At 34.9% G+C, this 26,888-nt stretch overlaps 1 protein-coding gene across 1 annotated transcript in view; it reads left to right on the forward strand.

Annotated features, from left to right (window-relative positions):
* The window catches only part of LOC150076004 (uncharacterized), a 220,368-nt gene extending 204,217 nt beyond the window's left edge, over window positions 1-16,151 (forward strand). Inside the window, exons 14-17 of the mRNA XM_090387231.1 lie at window positions 1,052-1,240; window positions 11,904-11,983; window positions 15,437-15,541; window positions 15,854-16,151. Coding sequence (XP_090243357.1) covers window positions 1,052-1,240; window positions 11,904-11,983; window positions 15,437-15,541; window positions 15,854-16,044 — 565 coding nt within the window. The 3' untranslated portion in view covers window positions 16,045-16,151. The remainder of the gene's footprint in view (window positions 1-1,051; window positions 1,241-11,903; window positions 11,984-15,436; window positions 15,542-15,853) is intronic.
* Window positions 16,152-26,888: the final 10,737 nt, after the last annotated feature.

The following is a 26,888-nucleotide window of genomic DNA, read 5'->3' on the forward strand; positions in this document are numbered from 1 at the left end:
TATGCCTCTACTAATGGTAATGTAGTACATCAGCAAAAAAGGAGCACTTTCTTGAGCCATTTCATGTCTTAAAGAACTACATCAAAACAGTCAATAGTAACATCAACCAGATTTCATGATGCAACCCAAACTGGATACTTAGCCCCCCCCCCACAGGAAAGCAGCACACAACAATACTGTGTAACAGTGTGAATGGAACAACAGCCTATGGCCAACACATCACAGCCATAGAGGAGAATGAGCTACATAATCCCCCCCCCCCCATAATCTCCAATATTCAGCATTGCTGGCAGCAAAGAGTAAACCAGTTGATCCCTGGACAGTTTTCAGTGATCAATCTGAAACACAAACTCGAACCTCTTTGTTTCAGGACTCTTAGCTTCCTGACTCCCCTCTTTATCCAGCAAATTTTTTTTTTTTTTTTTTTGTTAGTTGTTGGCGCATCGGCTTCTGTGGCCATATTGCATCTCCCAAGGTTTTTGCATTTTTGTATTCTGATCCAAGCCTGAGCTGGGGTTTGAACCCGCAACCTTTGGGTTGCCAGGCAGGCACTTTACCCACCCGGCTAGCCCAGTCAGCCCCAGCAATATGTAATCAGATAATGATTATTGATTCTGAAGTATATCAATTATTAAGAGTTTAATTAGGGAGCCACATGAGTTTTAATGGAGCTACAGTGTTCCAAATGTATGGAAATTTTAATGTATGGATATAATTAATTAAGGTATCTAAATTATGATACCACAATGCAGTGTAGTATTTTTTAAGGAAACATTTGGAGTCTGTGATATGTAATCAAAATGGACAGTATTATATGCTTTCAGGTTAAACTTCTATTAAACAAACGTGAACAACCTGAATGGAACAACAACCCACAAACAGCTTTTGGGAAGGGGGTTAATATAGTAATATTAACTTTTCCAAAGTTATTATTACTATATTAACTTTGGCAAAGAAGTTAATATAGTAATTGTATAAATAAACAGTCAAGTTTATAACTAAGCAATTCATTTTCAAAACAAAAAGTTAATCCATTTATTTCTACTTTTAGTGAAGAATCATACATCGTACAGGACTATTGCCCTAGGAATATGATGCAGGTGGTGTGTCTGGATGAAACAAATGGACTTGGGCACTTGTCTATTAAGCCACCTGCACATTATAAAAACTTATTCCAGTTGATAATGCTAAATAATCATAAAGGGAAGACAGTGGAGATGATCCTCAGTTGTCCCCTTAGGCAAGTTTTTTATTTTATGTGGTACCTCATTTTAAAATTTGATGTCTTAATTAGAATGTGCAGCCTATAACTTTAGACGTACAAACTATATATAGATTATTATGAAGCAGAAAGCATAGCTTTTTTTCCCAGGTAACATCAGAAAATGGTTACTTAGTTCTGTTTTTCTGTATGGCTTCAAAAGTTGGTTATTTTCTGTGCTTTATGGTAATGCTATATGGAATAGGCATTAAGCATCTAATCTAGAGAAATTTTTAAAATTTTAGAAGTTGTTAGCCTAGTGGCTCTTTCAGTGAGCCTATTGATTATCTTTATTTGAAAGTGGTATGCATTCAATTTCTGTCTTTAGGACACTTCAACCTTTTAGTATTGGTTGCTGAAAGTGGTTTCTTAAAACTTGTGCTTATGCTTGCCTTAGAGACTACACTTATCTGCAGCTCAACTTAAGATACTAATTTCTTTTCCCACCAGATGGCCTTGCCAAAAGAGCATTCTGCCATTGTGATAGCTGATCATCAGACACTGGTCTCAGTTGGTGAATTTGTCCTGATCAGTGAATATTGTATGTTGTATGGAAGAGCACTTTTTCTGATCAAGTAGACCCAATACATTATTGACAAAATGGCATAGATTTTTGCTAATTGAGGCTACCCATCTCATCATGTGATGAAAGACCAGTAGTCTTGAAACAGCTATCACATTATAAATTTTTTCAAAAAAATGGTAGAACTGACTTTTGGTGAGGCTGTTTTTTTGAAACATAACCTGTTATTGCATTTACCATGTATGTTGTAACGCATTGGCTGAGTAAACTGTCATTGTCCTTGCTCAGACTGTTACTCTCAAACCAGTGTCCATCTAGCAATGTGATGATTATTGATCATTGTTTAATTATATCTCCCACCAATGAGTAAGCCAACAAGCTTCAAAACAGTGCCATCTGGGTGGTGGTATCCTCTGAGAATAAGTAACATTAATCTTCCACTAATGAAGCGTTACTTATTCAAAGCAGTGCAATACCTCAGCAACTTGTTCTGAGGTATTCACAATACGAGATATAATTAAACGATGCATTCATGCTACCTGGGTAGTAGAAATGATGTAAGTGCAGTACCCATGCATGAACCAACTCTTCCATACTCTTAGGCATTTAGCCAAGAAATATTTTTAGATTAAACCATGCACACCATCAAGCATCTCTCATATTGTGGAGTTATACTTCATAACTGAGTTGTTACTATTGCAACAACAGAATACTTGCCCACCCACCGATGAGTAAGCCAACAGGCTTCGAAACAGTACCATCTGGGTGGTGATGTCCGCCAAGAATAAGTAACATTAGTCTTCTCCACTAGTAAAGTGTTACTTATTCAAAGCAGTGCGATACCTTGGTAACTTGTGAACATATTCACAATATAAGATATAATTAAATTATGTAAGTGCAGTACCCATGCATAAACAAACTCTTTCATACTCTTAGTCATTTAGCCAAGAAACATTTTTAGAATATAAACTTTGTTATGGTAATTGCAGATCTCCCAAAATGTGGTAGGTCAAAAATAATTACAAATTAAGCTAATGCTAGTAATCTGTGGAAATCATTCTAAGAAGAGGACTCTTGGGATGGCCAGTTAACTAATGATATCGGAAACCTCAGGCAGTGACATGAATAATTACAGACCTGTTACCTTAACATCTGTTCCAGGGAAAATAATGGAGTCACTAGTTAAAGAAGTAAAGCAGATTCCCATCTAAACAGCAATGTAATTATCTAGCTAAGCTGATTGGATACTATGATGCAGTGGCCAAGGAACTGGATGCAAAAAATAATTTTGGTATCATATACATGGATTTCAGGAAGGGTTTTGATACTTTTGCACATAAGACTGGAGCAATGTGGCATTAAAGGGCAAGTTACTGCTATTGATAAAATGACGGTTGATTGTTAGTTATTTGGTTTTTAGGAGCATTAGCAACTAAGGCCATATTGCTCCAGGATATGCAGTGGTCATTCCCTGACCTTTCCGCATCCTCCATATTTGATGACGGTTGAGTGGAAGAAGACAGAGTGGTTATCAATGGGCACTGCTCTTCATGGACTAATGTTATTAATGGAGTACCCCAGGCTTCAGTGCTTAAGTTTGCAGGTGATACAGTGGTTGGCAGGGTGGTTAATGACAGTGATCAAGGTGAGTTACTGCTATAAGAGCTAGGAAAATTAGGTCGATGAGCTGAGAAAAAAATGAGTAGCAGTAATACCAGAATAACTTATCAACTGTTTGGTACTACACTCAGGTAGTGGAAAATGAAAAAGACCAGAGAGTAATCTTTGAACAATGCAGACAGACTGGCTGGACAGCTCATGGGGTTTTGTCATTGATATACAGAAACTAGCTGGCAGGGATAAGGAAATGATTATCCCCTGCATCTTGACCATGGTCTTGTACGATGCAGGTCTGGATGCCTCACTTTAGGAAGAATGTAGATCTGCTGGAACGGGTACAGAGAGGGGCAACCAGATTATTGAAGGGAACATAAGAGTGCTCTTACCAAGAAAGGCTTCAGTTCTGCAAATTGCAGCATCTGGAGACTAGGCACCTGTTGGGAGATCTGATTGAGGTGCTTAAGGCCTTGAATGGATTGAGCTAAATGTTGATGGTGTTTTTCCTCCTGCTGAGACTACACACGAGAGGGCACAAATTCAAATTGAGGAAGGATGGTTGCAGGATAGATGTATGGAAGTTTGCCTTCAGCCAGTGGGCATTTGATTGTTGGAACAGGCTTCCATCTGTTGTGGAACTGGGTGGTTTGAACAAATTCATGGGTGGTATGGTTGGGTAAAGTGTAGTTTTTGTTTTGTTTTTTTGGCTGATGCTTTCTTGCATCAGCTGCCAATGTCCAAATTGAAAGATAAATCTGCTCTTGAAGTTGTGCAGAGAAATGTTATTATTATAATGGCTGAATGAGTCAAGGAAGCAAACTTTTTTTTTTTCCTGCAATTAATGCAGTCACTCATACTTTACCCATCGCCAAAAAAATGACCGCCAGTTCTAGTTTAAACTTTATCAAAAACGAAAGGATAGTTGATTGTAGCAACAAAATTCCCTCTAAATTTTGTGAAAATGGGTAATGAGTAAATTTATTGAGGAATTAGAAAAATTATTAGATGTGGACAGGTGATGTTGGAAGTGTTTTTTTTTTTATTTATTATTTATTTTTTTGTTTGTTTATTATTGTTATTATTATTTTTTTCTGATACTGTATAGGTTTGCTTCCTTGCATCTTTTGCTAGTACTAATACTAAAATCCCCGCCTCAGTCACCTTGGCATCTAATTTATTCCAATAATCTTCAAGAGTATTTCAGACTGTTTTTGTCTTTGAAGCTCTTCTGCAAATCTAGATCTTCTGTGGAATCCTAGCACTTTAAAAACAGTAATAATTAACAATTATTACTGTTTTTTCAAGATGTTATATTCCATAATATTAATATAACAATTGCAGAAAACCTGGTTCCACATGACACTGAAAAGCACTGTTCTAGACACTTCTGAATCATGGATATTACTTGATTCATATTAAAATGTTGTCAATATATCTCAAAAAACCTTTATTCCAATTTTCCATTGTATCTATCCCCTCTTTCATTTAAAAAAATAACAGAAATCATAACATTATCTCTCTTCTCCCCCTCCTTCTCCTCCCATTAAAGTTCTCACAGATTCCCAACATCTGCTCTCACGGAACCAGTTTGAAAACCTCTGAACCATATGCTACTCAGAGGTTTTATATCTGTGTTCCCTAGTTCTTGTTTTTCCTGCATGTGAGAATATATTTCCCTCATTGATTTTAGTAATTTCCTTTAGGACATCATACCCTCAATTAGATCTCCACATCCAAGATGTCTAGTTTCCATACATTGCAATATGTAACTTGTGTGCCATTCTTCATGGTGGCTTTGATTAGCACTCATCAATCTGATCGCCCTTCTTTGAATCCTCTCTATGAGCTCTTTCATTTTTAAATGCAGCTTCCACACCGGAATAAAATATACCGAATTGTCTCACTGTCAGAACTTTTCTTATACATCCTTTTCCCTACTTGGAAAGGTCCTGTAAATCATAAACAGGACACCACATGCCCTCCCAGCTGCCTGTTTAACTGTGTGGTCAGTTTCATATCTAATATTATATACCCTTAAGTCTTTTTCATTATGCACCACTTTTAACTTCTTCCTCCTAGTTTATAAGTAACTCCTGCAGTTTCTATTACCTGGAAACAGAAATCCAGGTATATCATGAAAGGGAGTGCTTGAATCTCTCTTCTTCAGTGGTATTGATAATGTAAACTTTGTATTGATGCATCTTAACCAATGGCCTAAGTTGCTGATGTGCCTAAAACCATAAAACAACCAACCATCATTTTAACCCATGTGCATTGGTGTGAAGCAATTTCCACCCCCATCTTAAAATGCTTTAAGTGCAGGAAGTTATTAATTCTTCTGATTAAATTTTTTTCTATTCTGCACAATGTTTTTCTCTGTAACTTTAAATTATCATATTGGCATTAGCTTTTTTTTAGTTGCATTTGCATGTGTTCATAAAATGCCCTCTTATATTGGCAATAATTATTAATTTTATTTTTTATTATTTTTTTTATACATATACCATAATTGTAGTTGAAGTAATGAATACTATATTCATTGCTATGCGATGAATAGAAGGTGTTACATGAGTGTGGATGGGATGTGAAAATCAATTCAAGATCATTTTGGCCTTGGCTTTGTTTATAGTTACAGAATGTAGTTTGACTATTGACCCATTGTCAATTTTCTTAAACTACTGACTACAATAAAATCAGAACTTTTTTTTTTAATATATTTAATTAATTTTTAATGTGAAATACATTTTTAGGGAGGGGTTAGAAGTTTCATCCCATATTATCACTGTCGTTTTAAATTTTGAGCTATCCAGAACATCAAGGAAAAGATATTTATTACATTTAGAGTGCTCCTCTCATTTCTCTTGCTGTATTGTGACCTCTGGATTAAAAATTTTCTTGAAAGTGGCCAGGCCATCATGAGCCTATTGAATGCCTACTGATGTAATCTCTGAAAAGTAATCTAGCCCTATATAAAGTTGGCCAAAATATAACAGAAAGACTTGTGTTGTGTATTGAGACCACTAACCACTATTTTGATCATTAGTCATAATAATTTAAAATTATCATAAAATTTTAATAAATGTTTTATCATGCTATCGTAGTTATGTTATATAGCCACCTGAGTTGTTCTTATACATTAAAAAGAAAGTATCTCATTGTATAAATAGAATTTCTGTTATAATAAAATTTCAGATAATTAAAATAAAGCAATATATTTAGATGTTTTGTTTGTATTAACCAGTAGCATATTCTTTCTTGCTAAGTTAGGCCACATTATTACGCAAACATATTTGTTTTCTTTCCACATTTGTACTTACCAAATTCTTATTTTTATACCTTACAAGTAAGTTGTGGCATAAACATCATACAACATAAATTCTTTATAGATACGAGTAGTTTCATTTTCAAGTATATGTATAGATCAAAAGTAGTTTGTAATGTGTGTGCTGCTGTCATGGTTCACAGTATGGTCACTGTGGCACCACTGAACATTCTGGCATATCCATAATTACAAGAAATGAATGTTAGTGTTTTGAGAGAGAGAGAGAGAATGGTAACAAGCTTTAGCAAGTAAACTAATACGATTTATTGTATAAGAATTGAGTAAATCATAAATAAGTATTGTACTGTTTGATCCAGAAAGTTTAATAACTTTCCATTGTATCCAGAAAGTTATTAAACTTTCTGGATCAAACAGTACAGTAATTATTTATCGTCATGGAATCCCATATACCTACATGAGTAAATCATACTAGATTGTTGTGTTCATTGATATTCCATGATTGTTATCTAGTTAAACTACATATGGAATATTTATGCTATTTGTCAGAATAGTGAACTATTTCTGACAAATAGCATGACGTAGCTAGGATCTTTTTAAGTAACTATATACATTTATTACTTAAAAAGATCTCTTGTTTCAAGGAGCCAGCAAAGTTGTGTTATCATTACTACTGAATTAACATGTTGTGTATATTTAGGAAGACAGACAGTGGAAGAACCATTCATCTGAAAACTGAAGATTATTATGCTATGATTGCTGGGTTAAATACATATCCTGTGTTCTGTGGCTGGTTATTCACAGTTATAGCTATTTAACTACGATATCAAGGATTCTTTCATTATCACCAAATAAGAATTAAATCTCTTTTTTATGTTAGTTTGAATATTCCAAAAATGTTATTTATTTGTTGAATGCAAAATTCCACAATCAGTGGAGTTAGCAGACTTCCAGCACAGAATGATGATAATAGAATGCCACATAAATAATCGGTCTGTACATGACATTTCAACTTCTCTGAATGTCCCTGGGTTGATTGTTACTGATTTGAACTGCAAATGGAAATGGACTAGTTCTGAAACTGTCATGAAATGACCCAGAAATTCCCTAAAGCTGATGGAATGTGACAGGAGAACCCTGCAATTGTCCATGCAGAATATAGGTCAATGTTGCAGCACACAGGCCCTCAGCACCACTACAGTGCACAGGGTGCTGCATTTTATGGGCTACCACAGTCATTCAGCTGTCTACAAGCCATTAATCACCCCAAATAATGCTAGATACCATCTAGCTTGGTGTAAGGCTTGCCATTCTTAGACCGTAGACTAATGGAAAGCTATGTTTTGGAGTGATGAGTCACAATATATGGTCTACCATTCTGGTGGTCAGACCATTGTGGCGGATGCCTGGAGAAAGCTGTCTGCTGGACCATATTATCCTGACAATGAAGTTTGATAGAAGCAGAGTGATGGTCTGGGGTTGTTTTTCATGGTTTGATCTGGAACCATTAGTTGGTTTGGATAAAACCACGAATGCTGAGGTCTATCTAGATGTCCTTGACAATAATGCATTACCTATGTTGTGGCAGCACGTCCAGGAAGGCCAATACCTGCATCAACAGGACTACACTCCATGTTGTACTGCTCACATGCATTGTGACAGGCTGTTTGAGCATTGAAAAGTTGGACTGTCCAGCTCAGAGCCCTGATCTCAGTCTGAGAGAGAACCTCTGAGATGAACTGGATTGTCAGTTTCATGTAAGGAAAGACCACCCAAAAATAACAGAGCTGAACTGGTTGCTGCTTTGAAGGTGTAGCCAGTTCAGGTTTGAATGGTGGAAAATATTGGAGGACATTTGCAAAAAAAAACTGAAGAGTGTTAATTGGAGACTAGAGGCTTCATAAAAGCTATAGGTTTCAGCATATGTTATTTGTTTTTTGTTTTTTTGTAGATGTGCAGGTGTCCAGATATTAATGCCAGGGCAGTGTATACAAAGTTGTATTGTGATAAACTATAATAATAAATGTGAAATTAGTGTGAAGTAGTTACATGTTGCTTGTTTAGATCTGTGTAATTAATGGGGGTAATGAAATTTAGATAGATAATTAAGAAGTTGATTAAGTAATTAAGAGCCAACTACAGTGGAATCTCGTTAATACAAAGTTCAAGGGACCTAAATTTTCACATTTTGTAATAATGAGGTCCCCCAAAAGTGTCAAAATATTACCGTTTTTTATTATTATTATTTTTTTGGTACATACTGTTTATCTAAGAATAATATCAAAAATAAATTAATAAAATAAAAATAAAATAAAACCAAAAGCCTTATCTAACAATACAGTAATAGGAATAACATTTTTTAAAGATTTTATTTTATTTGTATGATAAACTAAGAGAAAAGCAATATTAACGGAAATGAAAATATTGTACAGTATATATTTTGATATATACAATATTTTAGTATCACCGTAAAAATAATTACAATAATTATAAAAGGAGACATACAAACCATTAACTTTTTAATAAATTACCCTAATTTAAAGAAAGAATCCAATGTTGTTTGCACAGTTTTTGTCCTATATGCATTTTTAACCACAGCACAGACGTTATCAAATGCAATAGTTGTTTCTTTATTTTCTGTTACTGCAGGCCAAGACATTCTCTATTATGTTCAATGCATTTTGGGCATCTTTTTTTAGATGGCAGTGTGCGTGCACGCGTCTTCACTTTCGCTGTCACTAGTAAAAAAACAGCATCGTTTTGTTTGGTACCCAACAGCTCTTCTGGTGTTGGCGTTGCAGTGGTAGTAACTTCATCATCCACCTTCACAAACTCTTCAATTCGCCAACAAAATTCATATGTGCCTTCAAATTCCTCCATTCCTCACTGTTGCTGGACCATGTTTTTTGATGATGTTCTCTCCAAAGCCACTCTTTCTGAAGCAGTTGATTATTACACTTGATGTAATACTTTCCCAAGCAATAACAAGATTATGGATAGCATCCAAGACATTCCAGTTTGGCTGAAAATTGTTCCCTCCTATGTTGCGGATCAAGTACCTTATTAAGTGGGCTCTATATGCTCTCTTGAGGTTATAAATAATGCCTTGATCCAGTGGTTGCATTAAACTGGTGGTATTGGGGGATAAAAGCAACAGCCGTATATTTGTCAACTTAAGTGTCTCGGCAGAATGTGCTGTACAACGGTCTAGAATCATCAAATTGTTCCTTTTTTCTGAAGCCATTCTTCTTTCCAATTTTGATAACCAAGACTGAAAACTTTTGACCGTAAGCCAAGCACTTCTATTGGCCTCATAATCACAAGGAAGTTGGTTAACTGTTTTAAAACATCTTGGCTTGGAAAACTTACCAATCACAAGTGGGCATAGTTTTGTACTGCCATCTGAATTGCAGCATAACAGAACAGTGACTCTTTGTTTACTTAATTTTCCACCATGACAAGACTCTCCTCGAACAGCAGATGTTTTTTTTCGCAGCAAATTATAAAATAAACCTGTCTCGTCAAGATTAAAAATATCCTTTGCCTCATATTATTCGAGGATGGACCATACAGAACACAACCAGTCTGTAGCCTTTTCTTTGTCGACTAATCCAAACTCACCGCAAACATTTTGCGAAACCAAGTTATTCCTGTTTTTAAATCTTTGGAGTCAGCCACTGCTGCATTTGAAGTCACTAATTCCATGTTGCTGAGCTAGATAATTGGCCTTTTCTTGCAAAATCAGACCTGATATTAGCAAATTAGATGCATGCATTTGTTGGTACCACTCGAAAAGTTTTGTTTCAAGCTCGTGTTTTGCACCACAAATTCGTTTGCCGCCTCCGTAGCCAGGTGGGGAGGAGCAGCAGTATGTAGCACACGCTTCTTGATTAGACCGGGGTTCGAGCCCGTCACCACCAAATACGGAGGATGCAGAAAGGTCAAGGGAATGACCACCGCATATTCCCGGAGCAATATGGCCTTAGTTGCTAATGCTCCTAAAAACCAAATAACAAAACAAACAAAACAAATTTGTTTCCTGTTTTTCATCGCTGCTCCAGTGTCACGCACTTCTTCAAGTCTTTTTTGGTTTTTCAGTATTGTAGATAAAGTAGGTAAAGGGATGTTGTATTCCATTGCAATGTCTGTTTTGCTTCTTTCCATCCTATCAGCCTCTTGTATAATTTTTAGTTTAATTTCAGGCTTAATTGTGTCTGTCTACATTTTGTCACCATAATGCTGCTAGATAAGATTTAATATAAACAAATTTTAAATTAATTTAAAGACACAAGTTCCAAAAAAGACGTCGGCACAGATAAAATGGCACAAAAAATAGATTGCTGTATACGATAGCAAAAGACACTTTGAACTGGGGTAACAATTGCAACTGACCTTATTCCCATGGAGTGCGAGGGAGTGCATGTAAACAACTTAGAAAAACTTTTTATTCATTTGTTAATTTAACAACTCATCCTTCAGACAGATGTTTTTCAGAGTGCACTTGATGTTGTAGCTACCATAAACTGCTTTTGTTTACACAAAACTAATTTCTAACAAGTCAGTGCCATCCTTCGGGAAGTAGGGAGCCAGGTGGCTGGGGGCAATAATCGGATCGCTCTGCCAAGATTTGTATTAAACATACCACAAAATGACAATAAGAACTTTGTAATACATATTAACTGAAATTTGTAATAAATGAATATATTTACATAGAAAATCCTGTCCTTTCGCAGGGGAATGGTATGTGCTTCATATAGACGAGTACTTTGTATAAACCGAGTTTGTATTAACGAGATTTTGGCATCTCCATAGCCAGGTGGGCAGGAGCAGCAGTGCGTAACACACGCTTCTTGATTAGACCGGGGTTCGAGCCCATGACCACCAAATACGGAGGATGCGGAAAGGTCAGGGAATGACCACTGCATATCCCTAGAGCAATATGGCCTTAGTTGCTAATGCTCCTAAAAACCAAATAACAACAACATTAACGAGATTTTACTGTATAGTGTATTTCAGCTTTTTTGTTACAAAAGTAAATTTCAAAATTTTATTGCCTGTTTTAAGAACAATAAGTTTCTTCTCAGATGAGGGTTCTAGAATATAACTTTATGCAGTGTTATGTTTGGTTTACTTTATGAGCTCTATAAAATAGAACCTTTATAATCTGATATCCTTTTATTTATTTGTATTATTTTTTTATACATCTGTTATTGCATTGATAGTAGTGACAGGACACGATGGATGGAAGCAGTCACACCTCCTACTTCTGAAAATCCAAATGAAAAGATATATGAAGAATGGGGTAAGTCAATAAATAGTCCATAAATAAATAAGGCTTTGCTTGAAAAGAAAAATATAAAATAAAAAGAATATTTATAAACATGATTATATAATTCCTATTTAAAAAGATCAAATGATAGTTTTAATATAACACTTTGTTTAGCAGTTTAAACCTTTTTTAATATCCAGGAATGAGCTATATTTTAGTATCCACATTTACTGTTCATACATAATTTAAATCTGGACATTTACAGTAATAGATGAACTTATGTAACTATTTGCTCTGGTGACCACCAGACTTTCTTAGGAGATTATCTTAGGAGCATGACATTAGAAATCATTTGTTTCTAAAAACAATTTCTTTTAGAATCAGTTTTTAGATTCAAGTAAAAAACAGTAGTCTTATTTTTAAACAACAGATTGTTTTTCTTATATCAAAGGTAATAAATAGTTTCTTTAGGCCATTTTCCAAATATTCTTTTTCACACCACAAATGGTCTTTAAAGGTTTAATATGCTCAGTCAGTTTGCTTGTTTCTTTTCCTTTCAATAAAACAAAATTCTCTTTTACCTCTATATTTCAGGCTTGCTTATGGGGAATCAAAATTGAAAAAAAATTGTTAAAGATTTTTAATAAGTGTCACTAAGATCCACAAATCACCTTATCCTTGAGCTTCATCTATTAATTCTGGATCATGAGTAGTATTTGGACCTTGCACAATGATAATTCAGATACTAGTTTTCAGACCTCCAACTTTTCTGATTCAAATAAACATTACTATAACTTCACTTTTGTATAACTTCTGTAACTGGATTTATACCACTTCATTGTGTTTTCAATACTGTTCGTCCTAATTTTCAATTGTACAAAGTTCTCCTTATCTTTATATGTTTATAACTCATATATATACATAAACTTTTAATCTTCTGACCTGCCATTTGGTTTGCACTGTATACTGATATCTTTCACATATCTTAAGGGCATAATTTCATTTCTTTTGCATACATATAATTTATTTATTGTGTAACTATTGAAGGAATAGAGATTAACTGAAAAGGGAAAAAATGTAATTATGTTCCACCCAACTCATCCACATTTCATCCACTGCCTAACAAGTTTTTGCCATTCAAGTAAATTCTTTCACTTGAGAGGAATTTACTTGAATTGGAGTCACATTGAACATTGGACTTGAATTTCTGTAAATTGTAATTTTCAGAAAATATGTTTGAAGGCAGGTTGTTACAGAAAACAGAAATTGAAGGAATAAATGAGGATGAAGAACAGTTGGTTCTGTGAGTTTGAAGTTGGACAGTAAAAGGATCCTGACTGGTTGTGGCACATGTTCAGACTAGTTTGAAAGAGAGAGCAGGAATTATAGAACCAACTCAGAAGAAAAGTGCCCATGAAATTAGAAAAGAAAAGGCATGCAGCAGAAACAATGTCTGTGAGACGGACTTTGTTAAAGATGGGTTGTTAATTAACCTAACTGCCCTCTTTTGAATGGAGTCTAGAAGCATGGGAGAGGTTTTTGGGACACCTCCCCCAGATGTGGGAACAATATTCAGTGTTAGGGCAGATTTGAAATCTGTACAGAGTGAGCAGCTGTTTGGAAGAAAAGTAACGCCAAGAACGAAAGTAAAAACCCAGTTTTTTAGATGCATAAGAAGCAATATTTATGATGTGTTTATGCCAAGAGAGATTATCAGTTAAGGTAATCTTTTTTTTTTTTTTTTTTTTTTTTTTTGTGTGAGTTATAAGACAGGACTAAGTTTTAAAAGGATTGAAATTAAGTAAGTTGTTTTTGCCCCACCGAAAATTACCTGGAGATCAGTATTTAAGGAAATGGTAATGGATATTTGAGAAGCTGAAGCTGTTTGTGTAGGGCAAGGGTACTCAAACTGGAAGGTGGAATGCAATGTCATCGGTGAAACTGTGGATAGAATTTCCAGCCAATGTAAGAGGTCATTAATATACAAGGGGGAGAAAGAACTGAAACTTGGGCAACACCAGCATTAGTGAAATTAGAATTCAGATCCATCTACCATCATCTGCAGTGAGTGCACTAGATGCACAATTACAGAAAAAAATTTGATGAACTCAATTTCTTGAGTTCATCAAAGAATGCCACAAGAGAAAGTCTCTATTGGAGAAGGAACCTCACCAGTTTCTGATCTGAGGTACCTAAAGGACCACTCACCTCAACCATGTAGTTGAAAGGATTGTTTGTGAGAAAAAGATTGAGCGCTGGCTGTGTGGTTAGGATTATCTGGTATTCTGGGAGGTAAACAATCTGTGTGAGGTCATTAGTAATTGGAAAAGCCTCTGCATCTCAACTAGCTGTAGTTGTGAACATTAAAATACCAAGGAAAGTTATCTCACTGTTAGGAAAGTTGGGTTGGAGAAAGTCAAGTTTCAAAGAAAGGAAGTCAAAGGGTTCCAAGTGATTAGTGAAGTTAGGAGGTAACAGAATAATTTGACAGGGTAGAAAGAGATTTTAAGCCAGAGTGAATCAAAAAGAGGAGATTCCAAATTATTGTCTCTGAGAGGGAATATTAGAGTGGACATATGCACAAGTGCCATCTTTGAAGAAAAAGGAAAACTGAGATGAGCAGTGGTTGAACCAACAGATAATTGGGATTCTTTCAGTAAAGTATGTGGGGCTTGGCAGACTGTAAGTGCAAAGGCACCTCTGTAGCAGGAGCAGCAGTGCATAGCACATGCTTCTTGATTAGACCGAGATTCGAGCCCATGACCACCAAATACGGAGGATGCGGAAAGGTCAGAGAATGACCACCGCATATCCCAGAGCAATATGGCCTTAGTTGCTAATGCTCCTAAAAACTAAATACCAAAAAAGTAAGTGCAAATCGATATCACAAAGTTTGGAACTGAGACCAGTATATTTGATCTTCATTTCCTTTCTTATACAAAATTTTGGCATTTTAACGTAAACACTTTTTTATATATGCAAAGCCTTTTCTGATATACTGCTTTACAAGTAGGGTGACATAATACAATAGAGTAATGTGGTCTAATCATATGCAGTTGTGGTCTAATCATATGCAGTTGTGGTCTAATCATATGCAGTTGAATTTAATGCTGATATCCCTTAAAATAAACTGCTATTCTAGGTCATGCATAATTGTGGTTTTGCGTAGTCCACTGTTTAAAGATTGTCAAGGTAAGCTTAACACATTCCATGTCATTGCTTTTTTCAAATATTTCTTAATTGAATTTCCTAATTGAATATTTAATTAGTGCTAGCATTCTGTGTATTGTTCTCTAGTTCCCGATTACTTTTTCATGGTCTCATAGTGTTAGAACCATTTTAAATTAGAACCTAAGTATTCAAACTTTTTGCTGATTACTGCTAATTTAATAAAGAACAGGAACTGTTTTGTGTGTTTGTAATGGTTACTTTTATTTGAAGTACTCTGCATTCATCAGAAGTTCCCTAAAAATCTTTATAATTTAGATTGCCCTCAAGTCCAGTGCATCCATCCATATACTGCTCAACAACCTGATGAACTTTCATTAGACATGTCCGATGTTGTCAATGTCTTCCGCAAAGCCCAAGATGGTAATATTCCAGTTATTTAAAAATTAGTTTTGATTAGTAAAAGCTAATAATGGAAGCAAATAAAACTTAATCTTTGATTTTAAAACATTTGTTTATCAGATATTTGATGATAATTAGTTAAGTGCTAAGGGTTGATTAATTAAATGTTCAGATTCATTTTAGTTTGACTTGCTGATGAATGATAAGTTCTAATGAAATTGCCACTTAATTGCTTTTAATGTTGCAGGTTTAGTATAGCAGTTTCTTATAACAAGTTACAAAAATTCATAACTGATGTAATATTGATAACATATCTCTTTTCTTTTATAATAGGGTGGTTTGAGGGAGAGAGAATAAGAGATGGTATTAGAGGATGGTTTCCTGCCTCACATACCGTAGAAATTATTAGTTCTCACATCCGTGCTCGCAATTTAAGACAACGTTATCGTCTTCTTATTCTAACTCAAACATATTTAGAAGAACAACACAAAGCTCAACAAAACCATCAGGGTAAAGGAAAGTAACTACTGTTGATATCACACTAAACATCCCGAGTGTTAACTATATTTTGTTTATACCAGTGGAAAATAAAAGCTGTGATGGCATATTTATTTATTTAAAACAGTGTAATGCAACCAAAATTTCTGATAGTGTACTTTAAATTATTGTGCTGCTATATATATATATATATATATACATACATACATACATATATATATATATATATATATATATATATATATATATATATACTTTGCTAATTATTGTGGATGTCAAGTTAATGTTTCTATTGTGCACAACTTTTATACCTATTTTCTTACTCATTTGTAGAGTGAGATAATTTTCCTTACTTGGGAAAGTTCTTGCTCAAAGATACTGAAAATAATACTTTTGATACTTTTTGCAATAAAAATAGAATAGACTTCTGCAATAAAATAGAAATAAATACTCCTATTTTGATTTTACTTTACACAGTTTGATACATATTTACTGTTTAAAATATTGTAGTCCTTGATCTTGTAATCTCCAGTATAAATTACACTTTAGAAAAATTTATCTTGTATATGGCATATACAAGTAAACCAAATTTATAAATACCATGACATTTACAAAAAAAAAAAAAGTTATAATCTATTTTAAAATGCGTTAAGTAGTTTTGAATAGGCAACCTTTAAAAAGGAACTTTGGTATAGTGTTATGTTTTGTCTGTGTATATTTTGTTGATTTAATACTGTATAATAGTTTATTGCAATTTTCTTGTTGATCTTTTGTACTCGTATCTTAGAACTTATTTTTAATGTACTTTCATTCAGGAATCATTTAATTTTACTGTACATGAGCATTTCTCATGGATACCTTGATAGTCATTAATGGTGCTTTATAGTGTCATCTTGGACCCATTTGATTTGGGTAAAACACATTCCAAGCATAAAATGATTTTGTGCCTATATTTGTATAATTTCACAACTAGTAGTTCCTTTAATATATTTGTACAGGTGGATGGAGACTGCTTGTGCTTTCACAGGCTTTTGTTGCCATATTTTGTAATATCATTTATTCCCTAATATGGTGGGGAGAAATAAACTAAACTACAATTATATGAAATTTGTTTGTTTTATAATTATAACACTGTACAGTACAAAATTAAAATAACTTCTAGATATCAAACATACAGCTAAAAGTGATAAGGAAAACAAGTTAGTAGAATATGCATTCTCCAAAATACTTGTAGTAGAAAAAGAGAAATTTATCCCAGTACAAAGAACACTTCGGTATGATACACTCCAGAAATTAAACTGAAAATAACATTAACGCAAAATGATTACAATAAAAAAATTAATTGAAAACAGTTGAAAAATCAATTGAACACAAAAATTAAACAAAAGTAAAAAGTTTAACATAAATTTTGAAAAGCGATTTCCCTTCCTGAAGCTGACAACTCTTTTTGACCGTACGTCGTGATCTCAGGAATTAAAATTACGGAGTATGTGAGAGCATGAATATTAAATAGAGATTATTTATCTTCGCGCATGCATGTAAAAAGACCCCAAATTGGAGAATAGATATGGACGGCGAACGTTAATAGAATTCTCGTGTCATTTTATTTCGATGGTTTCTGCAATTTATTTTTATGTTGAACACAAGTATTTTGGTCTCATTCAATAAAAAAAGTATGTTTTTTGTTAACAGCATGAAAAGATAATTCTGACACTGCTGAATGAGAAGCACGAACTGAGGACGGTTGCTGTTTAACCCTAAAATTCATCAGAAACCGCGTCGATCCTTGACATCACCGCAAGAAATGTATACCGAGTCATTTATTTGTGTTGCAAAAGAGGAAAGAACTGAGCAATTGTTCAGTATATTGTGTAATTTCCATATTGGTCTGGCCACAATTTTAAATTCAGTATCGTTAAAGAATGCGTTATGCTGTTTGTGCCACTGTTCAACGTATGGAACAGAAATAAAGCATTTTTTGAAGTTACTATTATTGGGTGGTGTAGTTTTTTGTATTCTATAATTAGCTTGTAATCCAATTTGGCTTATTGTAGCAAGGGGGGTAACCCCTGTTTAAGAATGTGCTGTTTAATATCTATTTCTGAGTCTAAAACAGATTCCATCGTTGAATATTTATAGGCATTGAGAAATTGAATAAAGATAATAGACCTTTTGTAAGGAAACAGATGGTAGCTGTTACAATGCAGAAGCATACTGGTGTTTGTTGGTTTTCGATAGATGTTAAATTGGATTTTATTCAAGTCCCGAGTAAGCTTGAAATTTAGAAAATTTAATAACTTAGTGCCCATATTTTCCCTTTCCAATGTAAACTTGAGTCTAGGATGCATAGCATTAAACGAATGTAAAATGTCTTGGATAGTGCTACTATCAGTGATAACAAGAACATCGTCTAAATACCTCCCATAGTATGTGATATGTGGTAGAAAAGGTGTCCAATGTATATACTCAATCGTTGAGATACCTCCGATATTAAGCCACTTAGACTCAATCACGTTGGCAAACTAAAAATTTGTATACTTTGCTTGAAAGGTGATATAAAAAAAAAAAGGTAAACTGCAGCTATTACCAACCCACTGCAGGATGGAAGCCTCCTCAACAATTCATGTTGATGGAAATGGACCATAATCTGCCACACTGGGCCAGTGCAGGTTGGCGGATCGACCATATTTAGAGGTCATGGGTTTGAACCCCAGTCCACTCAGAGTGTGGATTACTGCACTCTCGCTCCTGACCAGGCTATGGAGGCTGTTTTTGAAAGGTGATATAGAATATCTAATGTGTATTCAATGTTTACATTCATTTATAATCTCACTGGATGTTACGTCATTATATACGAATGTAAACATTGAATACACATTATTCTTTGGGATGTGTTAAATAACTCTATACCAATTAATTATACGAAGCTTCCTATTAAAAAAATTTTTCACTTAATTAAACTCTTAGTCGAAGCCAACTATATCACCTTTCGAGACAAAGTATACAAACAAATTTTTGGTTTGCCAATCAGATTGAGTCTAAGCAGCTTAATATTGGAGGTCTATCTCAACAATTGAGCATATACATTTGACACTTTTTCTACTCCGTATCACATACTATGGGAAGTATTTAGACAATGTTCTTGTTATTAATGATAGTAGCACTATCCAAGACATTTTACATTGGAAAGGGAAAATATGGACACTGTCACTAAATTTTCTGAATTTCACGCTTACTTGAGACTTGAATAAAATCCAATTTAACATCTATCGTAAACCAACAAACAGGTATGCTTCTGCATTATAACAGCTATCACCCGTTCACGTACAAAAGGTCTATTATCTTTAATCAATTTCTCAATGCCTATAAATATTCAACGACGGAATTTGCTTTAGACACAGAAATACAGATTCTTAAACAGCGGTTACCCCCTTGCTACAATAAATCGAATCAGGATACAAGCTAAGGATAGGATAACAGAAAACTACACCAACCAACAATAGTAACATCAAAAAAAAACTTTGCATTGAACAGTGGCACAAGCAGCTTAACATGTTCTTTAAATATACCAAATTTAAGATTGTGGCCAATACGTAAATTACATGCTATACTGAACAATCGCTCAGTCTTTCCTCTTTCGCAACACAAATAAATGACCTGGTATACATTTCTTGTGGTGATTGCAACTCATCTTATCAAGGATCAATGCAGTTTATGCTGAATTTTAGGGTTAAACTGCATGTGTCCTTGGTTCATGCTTCTCATTCAGCAGCATCAGAATTAGCCTTTCATGCCGTTAACAAAAAACATACTTTCTTGTTGAACGAGGCCAAAATACTTGTGTCCAACATAATTATACAAGACTATTAATTGCAGAAACCATTGAAATTAAATTACATGAGAATTCTATTAATGTTCGCCGTCCATATCTAATCTCTGATTTGTGGTCTTTTATGTGCATGCACAAAGACAAATCTTTATTGAAGATTCATGCCTACACAGTCTGTCCTCGTATAGCACGATAGTTGCGTTCCTAGAAACCCTCGTGCAATGCAAAATCGTGCAATATAAACAACAGGCCCTATGGGAAAAGTAGGGTTAGGTGCCGACCACCCAAGATTGAACACACATTTGGAACCAAAACATTACCAAACACAAATAATCGGGTAATTTTAATCGTTATAAAATACTTACGTATTTTATAACGATTAAAATACGTAATAAAAATAATGTTATATTATAATAAAGTATTTTTAGTATTTTTTAATACTAAAAAGTATTTTTTACGAATAAAATACGTATTTTATTCGTAAAAAATTTATTATATTAAATAAAATAGTCATAATAAAATACTTACATATTTTATAATACGTAAGTCGTAATAAAATATTGCTAATGCTTTTGCTTCTATCGTAAGCAAACTTGCTTTTTGTATGATTTTCTATCCAAAGAGATGACAGCCGTTCCATCTCTTCCAATTCTTTGTGTCTTAATCTAATGGATTTTAATTACACTGTGAGTTGTTCCCGCTACGAAAGTTTTTTTCTCTGCATTCTTTGTAATTCTCGGCGTTAGCTCATTTAGGTCTGTAGCACGTGCAATATCACATGGTCTTTCATTTCGCTCAAAGCGTTTCACAATTTCATATTTTTTCTCTATCGACAGAGGCGGACAGAAGCCTTACGGGGGGGGGAAACCACGGTGGGCCGGAGGCCGATGTGATTTTGGCCATAAACCGTAGTATGAAGCCACTATAAATTTTCCCGGTTAAGAATTTTTGATCCAGTCCGCCTCTGTTTATCGATATTGCGTTTTTTTTTTCTCTGAATCTGCAGTGTCTTAGCCAGAACGCTTCCTTTTCACACCTTTTAAGTATTTTACTCATTTTTAGGGAATAAAGCACAATTACAAAACGAGGAGGCACGCTTGATACACATAAACAAAGCTGCGCACATGTAGCAACTGAATAAACAACACCGTAAAGGCCGAGATACACTATTAACACCTCACATTTTACTAAAGCACATTTCTGGGGGTTACTACCATAAAACAATAAAAACAATTTCCAGTTGCGTTTCTGCTAGTGGAATCTATTATAAACTGGTAGTAAACTCCATCTAATTGCATTTGCGATTATATCGATAGCTGGAATTGTGTTGGTTTTTACGTTATTATGGTGAAATGTGTTTCCCCTTCACTGATATAAAACACATAAATACATTTTCAGAATCTTCTTCGTTCCTATCGTGTTGCGTTCAGTTGGGGTGATTCCGCATTCGACTGCCATTTCTTGTAAACACAAAGGCGAATCGTGTGTAAGCGAATTCGGTTCGTGTTATATAAGATAACGTTCCCCTATTTATAAATCGTGTATGATCAAATTCGTGTAATGCAAACACGTGTTATACGAGGACCGACTGTACTCTAATTTTCATTCCTGTGATCACAACATACGGTTGAAAAGCATTGTCAGTTTTGGGAAGGAAAATCGTTTCTTAAAATTTACGTTAAAACTTTTTTTAAATTTCTTAATTTTGTTTAATTTTTAATTGTTTTCAATTTATTTTTTACGGTAATCATTTTGCATTGTTATATTCGTTTTAATTTCTGGAGAGTATATTTGAAGTAAATTTCTGTTATTCTTTTACAGATATTGAAATTAATGTAGACTGTATTGAGTGCCATAGCTATGGTTTATACTATCTCCAAAATACTGAATTAGTGACCTTTAAGAAAAGCATATGTTAGATAGCTATACATTATTTTGTTTTGAAGCAGTGTAACTTGAGAGATATGCATACACAAGGAGAAGATAAATTTAAATTGAGAAAGGATAATTGTAGAATAAACATTTGAAAATTTTCCTTTAATCAAAGAGTGATTCATGATTAGAACAAACTCCCACCTATTTGTGTAAGATTGAAATTAATCTAAATTTAAGAGAGTCAGTGAAGTGAAAGGAGGGCAATATTATACAATCGATTCCGGTTATTTGGGACTAGTGCATTTTTCCCCAATTATCCAAAGTTTCATGTAAATAGTTAAAAATACAATGGACCCCCGCTTTGCAATTGGTTCACTGTACAATCAAATCACATTACGATGGACTCACCATAGTAAAGTACCGTTCACTATACAATATGTAGTAAGCACTGGTCATTGTGATCATGTTTTGTGAATTGAATTTTAATTCTAATTAGCGAAAACAGGAGGAATATTATCCACAGGCTATAAAAGTAAAGATATATTAAGCACAAATTTACCCTTTGTTACCTTACCAATTAAAAAATTAAATGATACATGAAAATTGGAAGAATATACATGATAATCAGAATAATTAATGTTCTGTAGTATGTACATACTAACTAGTTGACATTTCTGTTCACTGATATTTGTGGGTGGTGGTTAAAATGTAAAACAGTACAAAGATAAGCAATCAGTAATAAAGAACATGGCACACAAATTGCAAGTAACGTGATATGCGCAAATGAGAATGGAGTAACAAGTTATGAAGCTTTCAAAATAGGAACGAAGAGATGATTCTCTAAAAAATTAATTTTTTTATATGATTTAAGATTTCATGGAAGTGTAAACACATTTCACCGTAATAACCCACAGAATTCCAGCTGTCAGTATTATCGCAAATTCAATAAGCTCGAGTTTACTATCCATTTATGATAGATTGCACTAACAGAGAAGCCCAATAAATAGGTGACTGCAATTGTTTTATGGTTGTGACCTCCAGAAATCTGACTGAATGGTCGGAGACAATCGTAGGGTAATCTCCAGTGCTGCGGTCTCTTGCTGCAATTAAATGGCATGTTGTCCCAATTAAGCGAAGTAAACCCTGGCTATTTTCTCGATTGGGTTGTGTTTTTTTTTTTTTTTTTAAGATTTGCCGTAAATAAATGGCTGCCCCGATTAACCAGTGGCCCAAATAACTATAATCCACTGTATATATATTTTATTTTTTCTTGGCTAATGCTACAATAAAGCTTGCTTAAATCATTTTGCCAATACTAATATTATTAGCTTGCTGTATTGCCATGTTTTGTGTGACAGAAAGGAAAAATTATATGGCATAATTTAAATGAAGTTACCAATTTTTTTTTTTTTTGCAGAAAACAACTGGAACTGGGCTGTGCCTGTCATAGGAGCATCCACTGATTATATTTTTTTGGGATCTAATCTTAATTTTTCAAAACTGAAATAAGTGAAGTATAATGCAGCAGTCGGGACAACTTTTATCTGCTACATTATAAGTTGTCAGCCAAAAGTTTCATTTTTGGCTGCTGTATTTAGCATAGTTGTTGGTGTAACATACAAGTTACACCACATGCAATGCTAAATAGCTTTAAAGGTATCATTACTGAATTGGACCTCATGAATGCCACAGAAGTTGTTCAAGAATTAAGTGATTAGCAGATAATTCAAGCTAAATGCATTCTGTTGAAGAAAGATAGTATTCTGGTACACATGAAGCATTATCTTTACCTTTAACAAGCTAACTCTATATACCAAGCTTAGTGGAAGCTGATTATCAGTACATCCTTAGGTATATAAGGATGTACTGATCCACAGATGCTATAAATGCCAAAAATACAGTCACTCCCAAAAAGGCATCTGTTTACAAGAAACTTATCTTACTCCCCAAGAAACCTATGATAGAAAGCTATACTTTATATAGAAGAGAAAAGAATGATTCACAAGCTGCTCATTGCCATACCACTCAACCTTTCATCTAAAGCATTTTTATACATGCTTTGGATGCAGTTCCAGTACATGTCATTGGAATAGCTCTTAACTTTGTTTTCAGTTTACTTTCCCCGAATATCTTTGTCCATTGAAGGACTTTGATGATTTTCTGAGGCAATTACCACCAGTTTGTCTATTAGGTAACTTTAATGGCCATCACCCTTTGTGGAGCTCTTCAGAAATAGATGAAGGGCTATTAATTGAAACGTTATTGGATGTCCTCAGCTGCTAAATACGCCAACAACACATACATACACCTGTGTAATAGGTCATCTTCAGCAATTGATCTCTCCCTTGCTAGACCCAAACTTTGAATTTCTGGTTTATCAGGATCCACTAAACAGTGATCATTTCCCAGTAATCTGCAAGTTAGTAACAGCAAAACATTCGTGTGATGAACCTTGCAGGAAGTGGCAGTTTACAAAGGCAACCTGGTCAACCCTTAGTTCTCCAGTGAAATTAGATCATAATTTTATCCAATCCCAACTGATTACATAAATCAAATAATAGATGTAGCATGTATATCCATTCCACAAAGACAGACTACTCACTATTGCAATCAAGAATGTAAAACAGTTTAAGAAGGAAAAAAGGCACCTCCGTAGCCAAGTGGGCAGGAGCAGCAGTGCATCGCGCACGCTTCTTGATTAGACCGGGGTTCGAGCATGAGACCACCAAATACAGAAGATGCGGAAAGGTCAGGGAACGACCACCGCATATCCCCGCAGCAATATGGACTTAGTTGCTAATGCTCCTAAAAACCAAATAACAAACAAGAAGGAAAAAAACAAAGCATGGAACTGATTCTGCAAATATCGTACTTCTGTCAACCTCATAACCTGTAAATAACTTAGGGCAAAAGCCCAACAAGTTATCAGAAAAGCAAGGGTTGCCAGAGGAATTTGATGAAGATTTTTCTTCATCAGTTAAAAAGACACTGGCACCACCTGATTTGGAAGATCAGACTGCCCAATGGCAAGTTTCCACCAGCTCAATCTCCAGTCATCAATTGAAATGGGAATGAATTCTCCTCTTCACAAGATATTGTGAATGTCCTAGGAGAAACAGTTGCTCAGGTATCAGCAGTAGGAGCATTCAGTTCAACCTTTAAGAAAATTAAATTTGAAGCTGGTTTTATCAGACCTGAAACAGTGCTTAGCCAAAACGCACAATTTTACAGCTGGTCTGGATGGAATTTTTAACTTAATGCTATGAAACTTGAATGAAGCAGACTGCCCAGTGGCAATTTTGGATCATCCTTGCAAGTTTTGGAAAAATTTTAAAGGATGATTGATAACTGCTTAACTTGCTTTTAGAAACCCAAAATTTGCTAGCACAGATCCTTGACCTTATAATCAAAGTAGAATCTAATATCCACAATGCATTCATTAAGCAAATAGATATGGTAAGTTTGGATATAGTAAAAGCAGTCGATACTTGGAATTTTGGGATCCTTCGTGAGCTAGGATGTTGAGGCAGCCTACCCCTCTTTGTTCAAAATTTTCTACAATGTCAGTCCTTCCAATTACATTATCAAAATACTCTCATCCAGCAATGTATGCAAGGAGTACCACAGGGAGCAATACCAAGTTCCACCCTTTTTGCTCTCTTTTTCAATCAGCAAATGACCTTTCAAATTCAGTGTAAACATCTTTTTGCAGATGACTTGGCACTATCATGTTCTCAAGATGTCATATATAGAAAGACAACTGCAAATCAATCAATAGAATAACTAAATGGACATACTACAATGGCTAGCAGATATCAAAATAAGACAATAGCCATGCATTTCTGTGAAAAATGTAATCCACGTCGTACCCTCAGTTATATTTACACCATATCCCATTTACAAGTACCATATAAAGCAAATCTAAACCAACTACCTGGGAAAAATGAAAATTTTTGAACAAAAACATCTGGACTATGGCTGTTCAGTCTGACTGCCAGGAAAAGTGCACTAACATAGCTGGAATCTATCCAGCACAACCCTCAGAATTGCATTGGGAGCCTTCAGCATTTACCAGCTCAAAGCTTGTGTAGAGGCTCATAAGGCCACCATTACATCTCAGAAGGAAAATATTATTAGTAAAGTATGCATCCATAGTTTGGAGCCAGCCAACTCATCCTTTTTTGCCATACGTCTTCCAGCCTTAATGGGTGCACAATATAATAGAAATGTCTCTTTTCAATAAAACTGCAAACAGACTCCATGAGATTACTTGAGATTGCAATTTAGAGATTAAAAAAATCAATCAATCTTGTTACTCTCTGACACTGAAATTACAGCACCCTGAAGAACAGGAATACAGAGAGAGGATACTTAAGAGCCAAGGAATTAAGGAACAAGTGATAAAAGTTGCAGATGGTAATGTGCATGTTAAACACATTTAATGATACAATGGATCAATACAGTGTAAATACATAAATTGAGCTATGCATCTCAGCATTGAGTCCTACAGGTGTCAAATAGTCTGCAGTATTTCCCACCAAGACTGTTGCACCTGGTCCCGCAAACACTATACTCAGTTGCTTTTGAGCCAGAAAACAAAAACCAAATCCGGTCCTGCAGATCATGGTCTGTGCTTGCTCTGTAGATAGCATCCTAACATGGCCCCCACATGCTTCATGGGGAAGAAATTGGCTAACATGACCGGTCAACTGTTCACACCACAAAGACATTGAAAGGAGACTCCTGCAGCATGTGTTTTTGCATTGTCCTGCTTAATAATAGCATAAGGCACCCCAGTAAGCAAAGGGAAGAAATTGACTGACATGACTGGCCAAGACTTCATACTACAAATACACTCAGAGGCAACTCCTGCAGCATGTGTTTGGGTACTGTCCTGCTAAATAATGGCATAAGGCACCCTAGTAAGAAAGGGGAGAGAGTTTCTAGAATCTCAGCAACGTAGCAGTGAGCAGTCAAATTGACATTAGCGAACACCAATGATGACCAACTATCAAAACTGATCACTCAACACGCCATAACACCAGCAGGACATACAGTGTGACATTCAACAACAGCTCTAGGATCATTGTGTTCACCACATTGTAGCTACATGTGTGGTGATCATCAGGTCTCAAGCAGAAGCAGGATTCATTGCTAAAGACCACT

Source organism: Mastigoproctus giganteus, chromosome 13 (assembly GCF_048544385.1).
Source record: "Mastigoproctus giganteus isolate SK-2022 chromosome 13, ASM4854438v1, whole genome shotgun sequence".
In the NCBI taxonomy this organism is placed as follows: Eukaryota; Metazoa; Arthropoda; class Arachnida; order Uropygi; family Thelyphonidae; genus Mastigoproctus; species Mastigoproctus giganteus.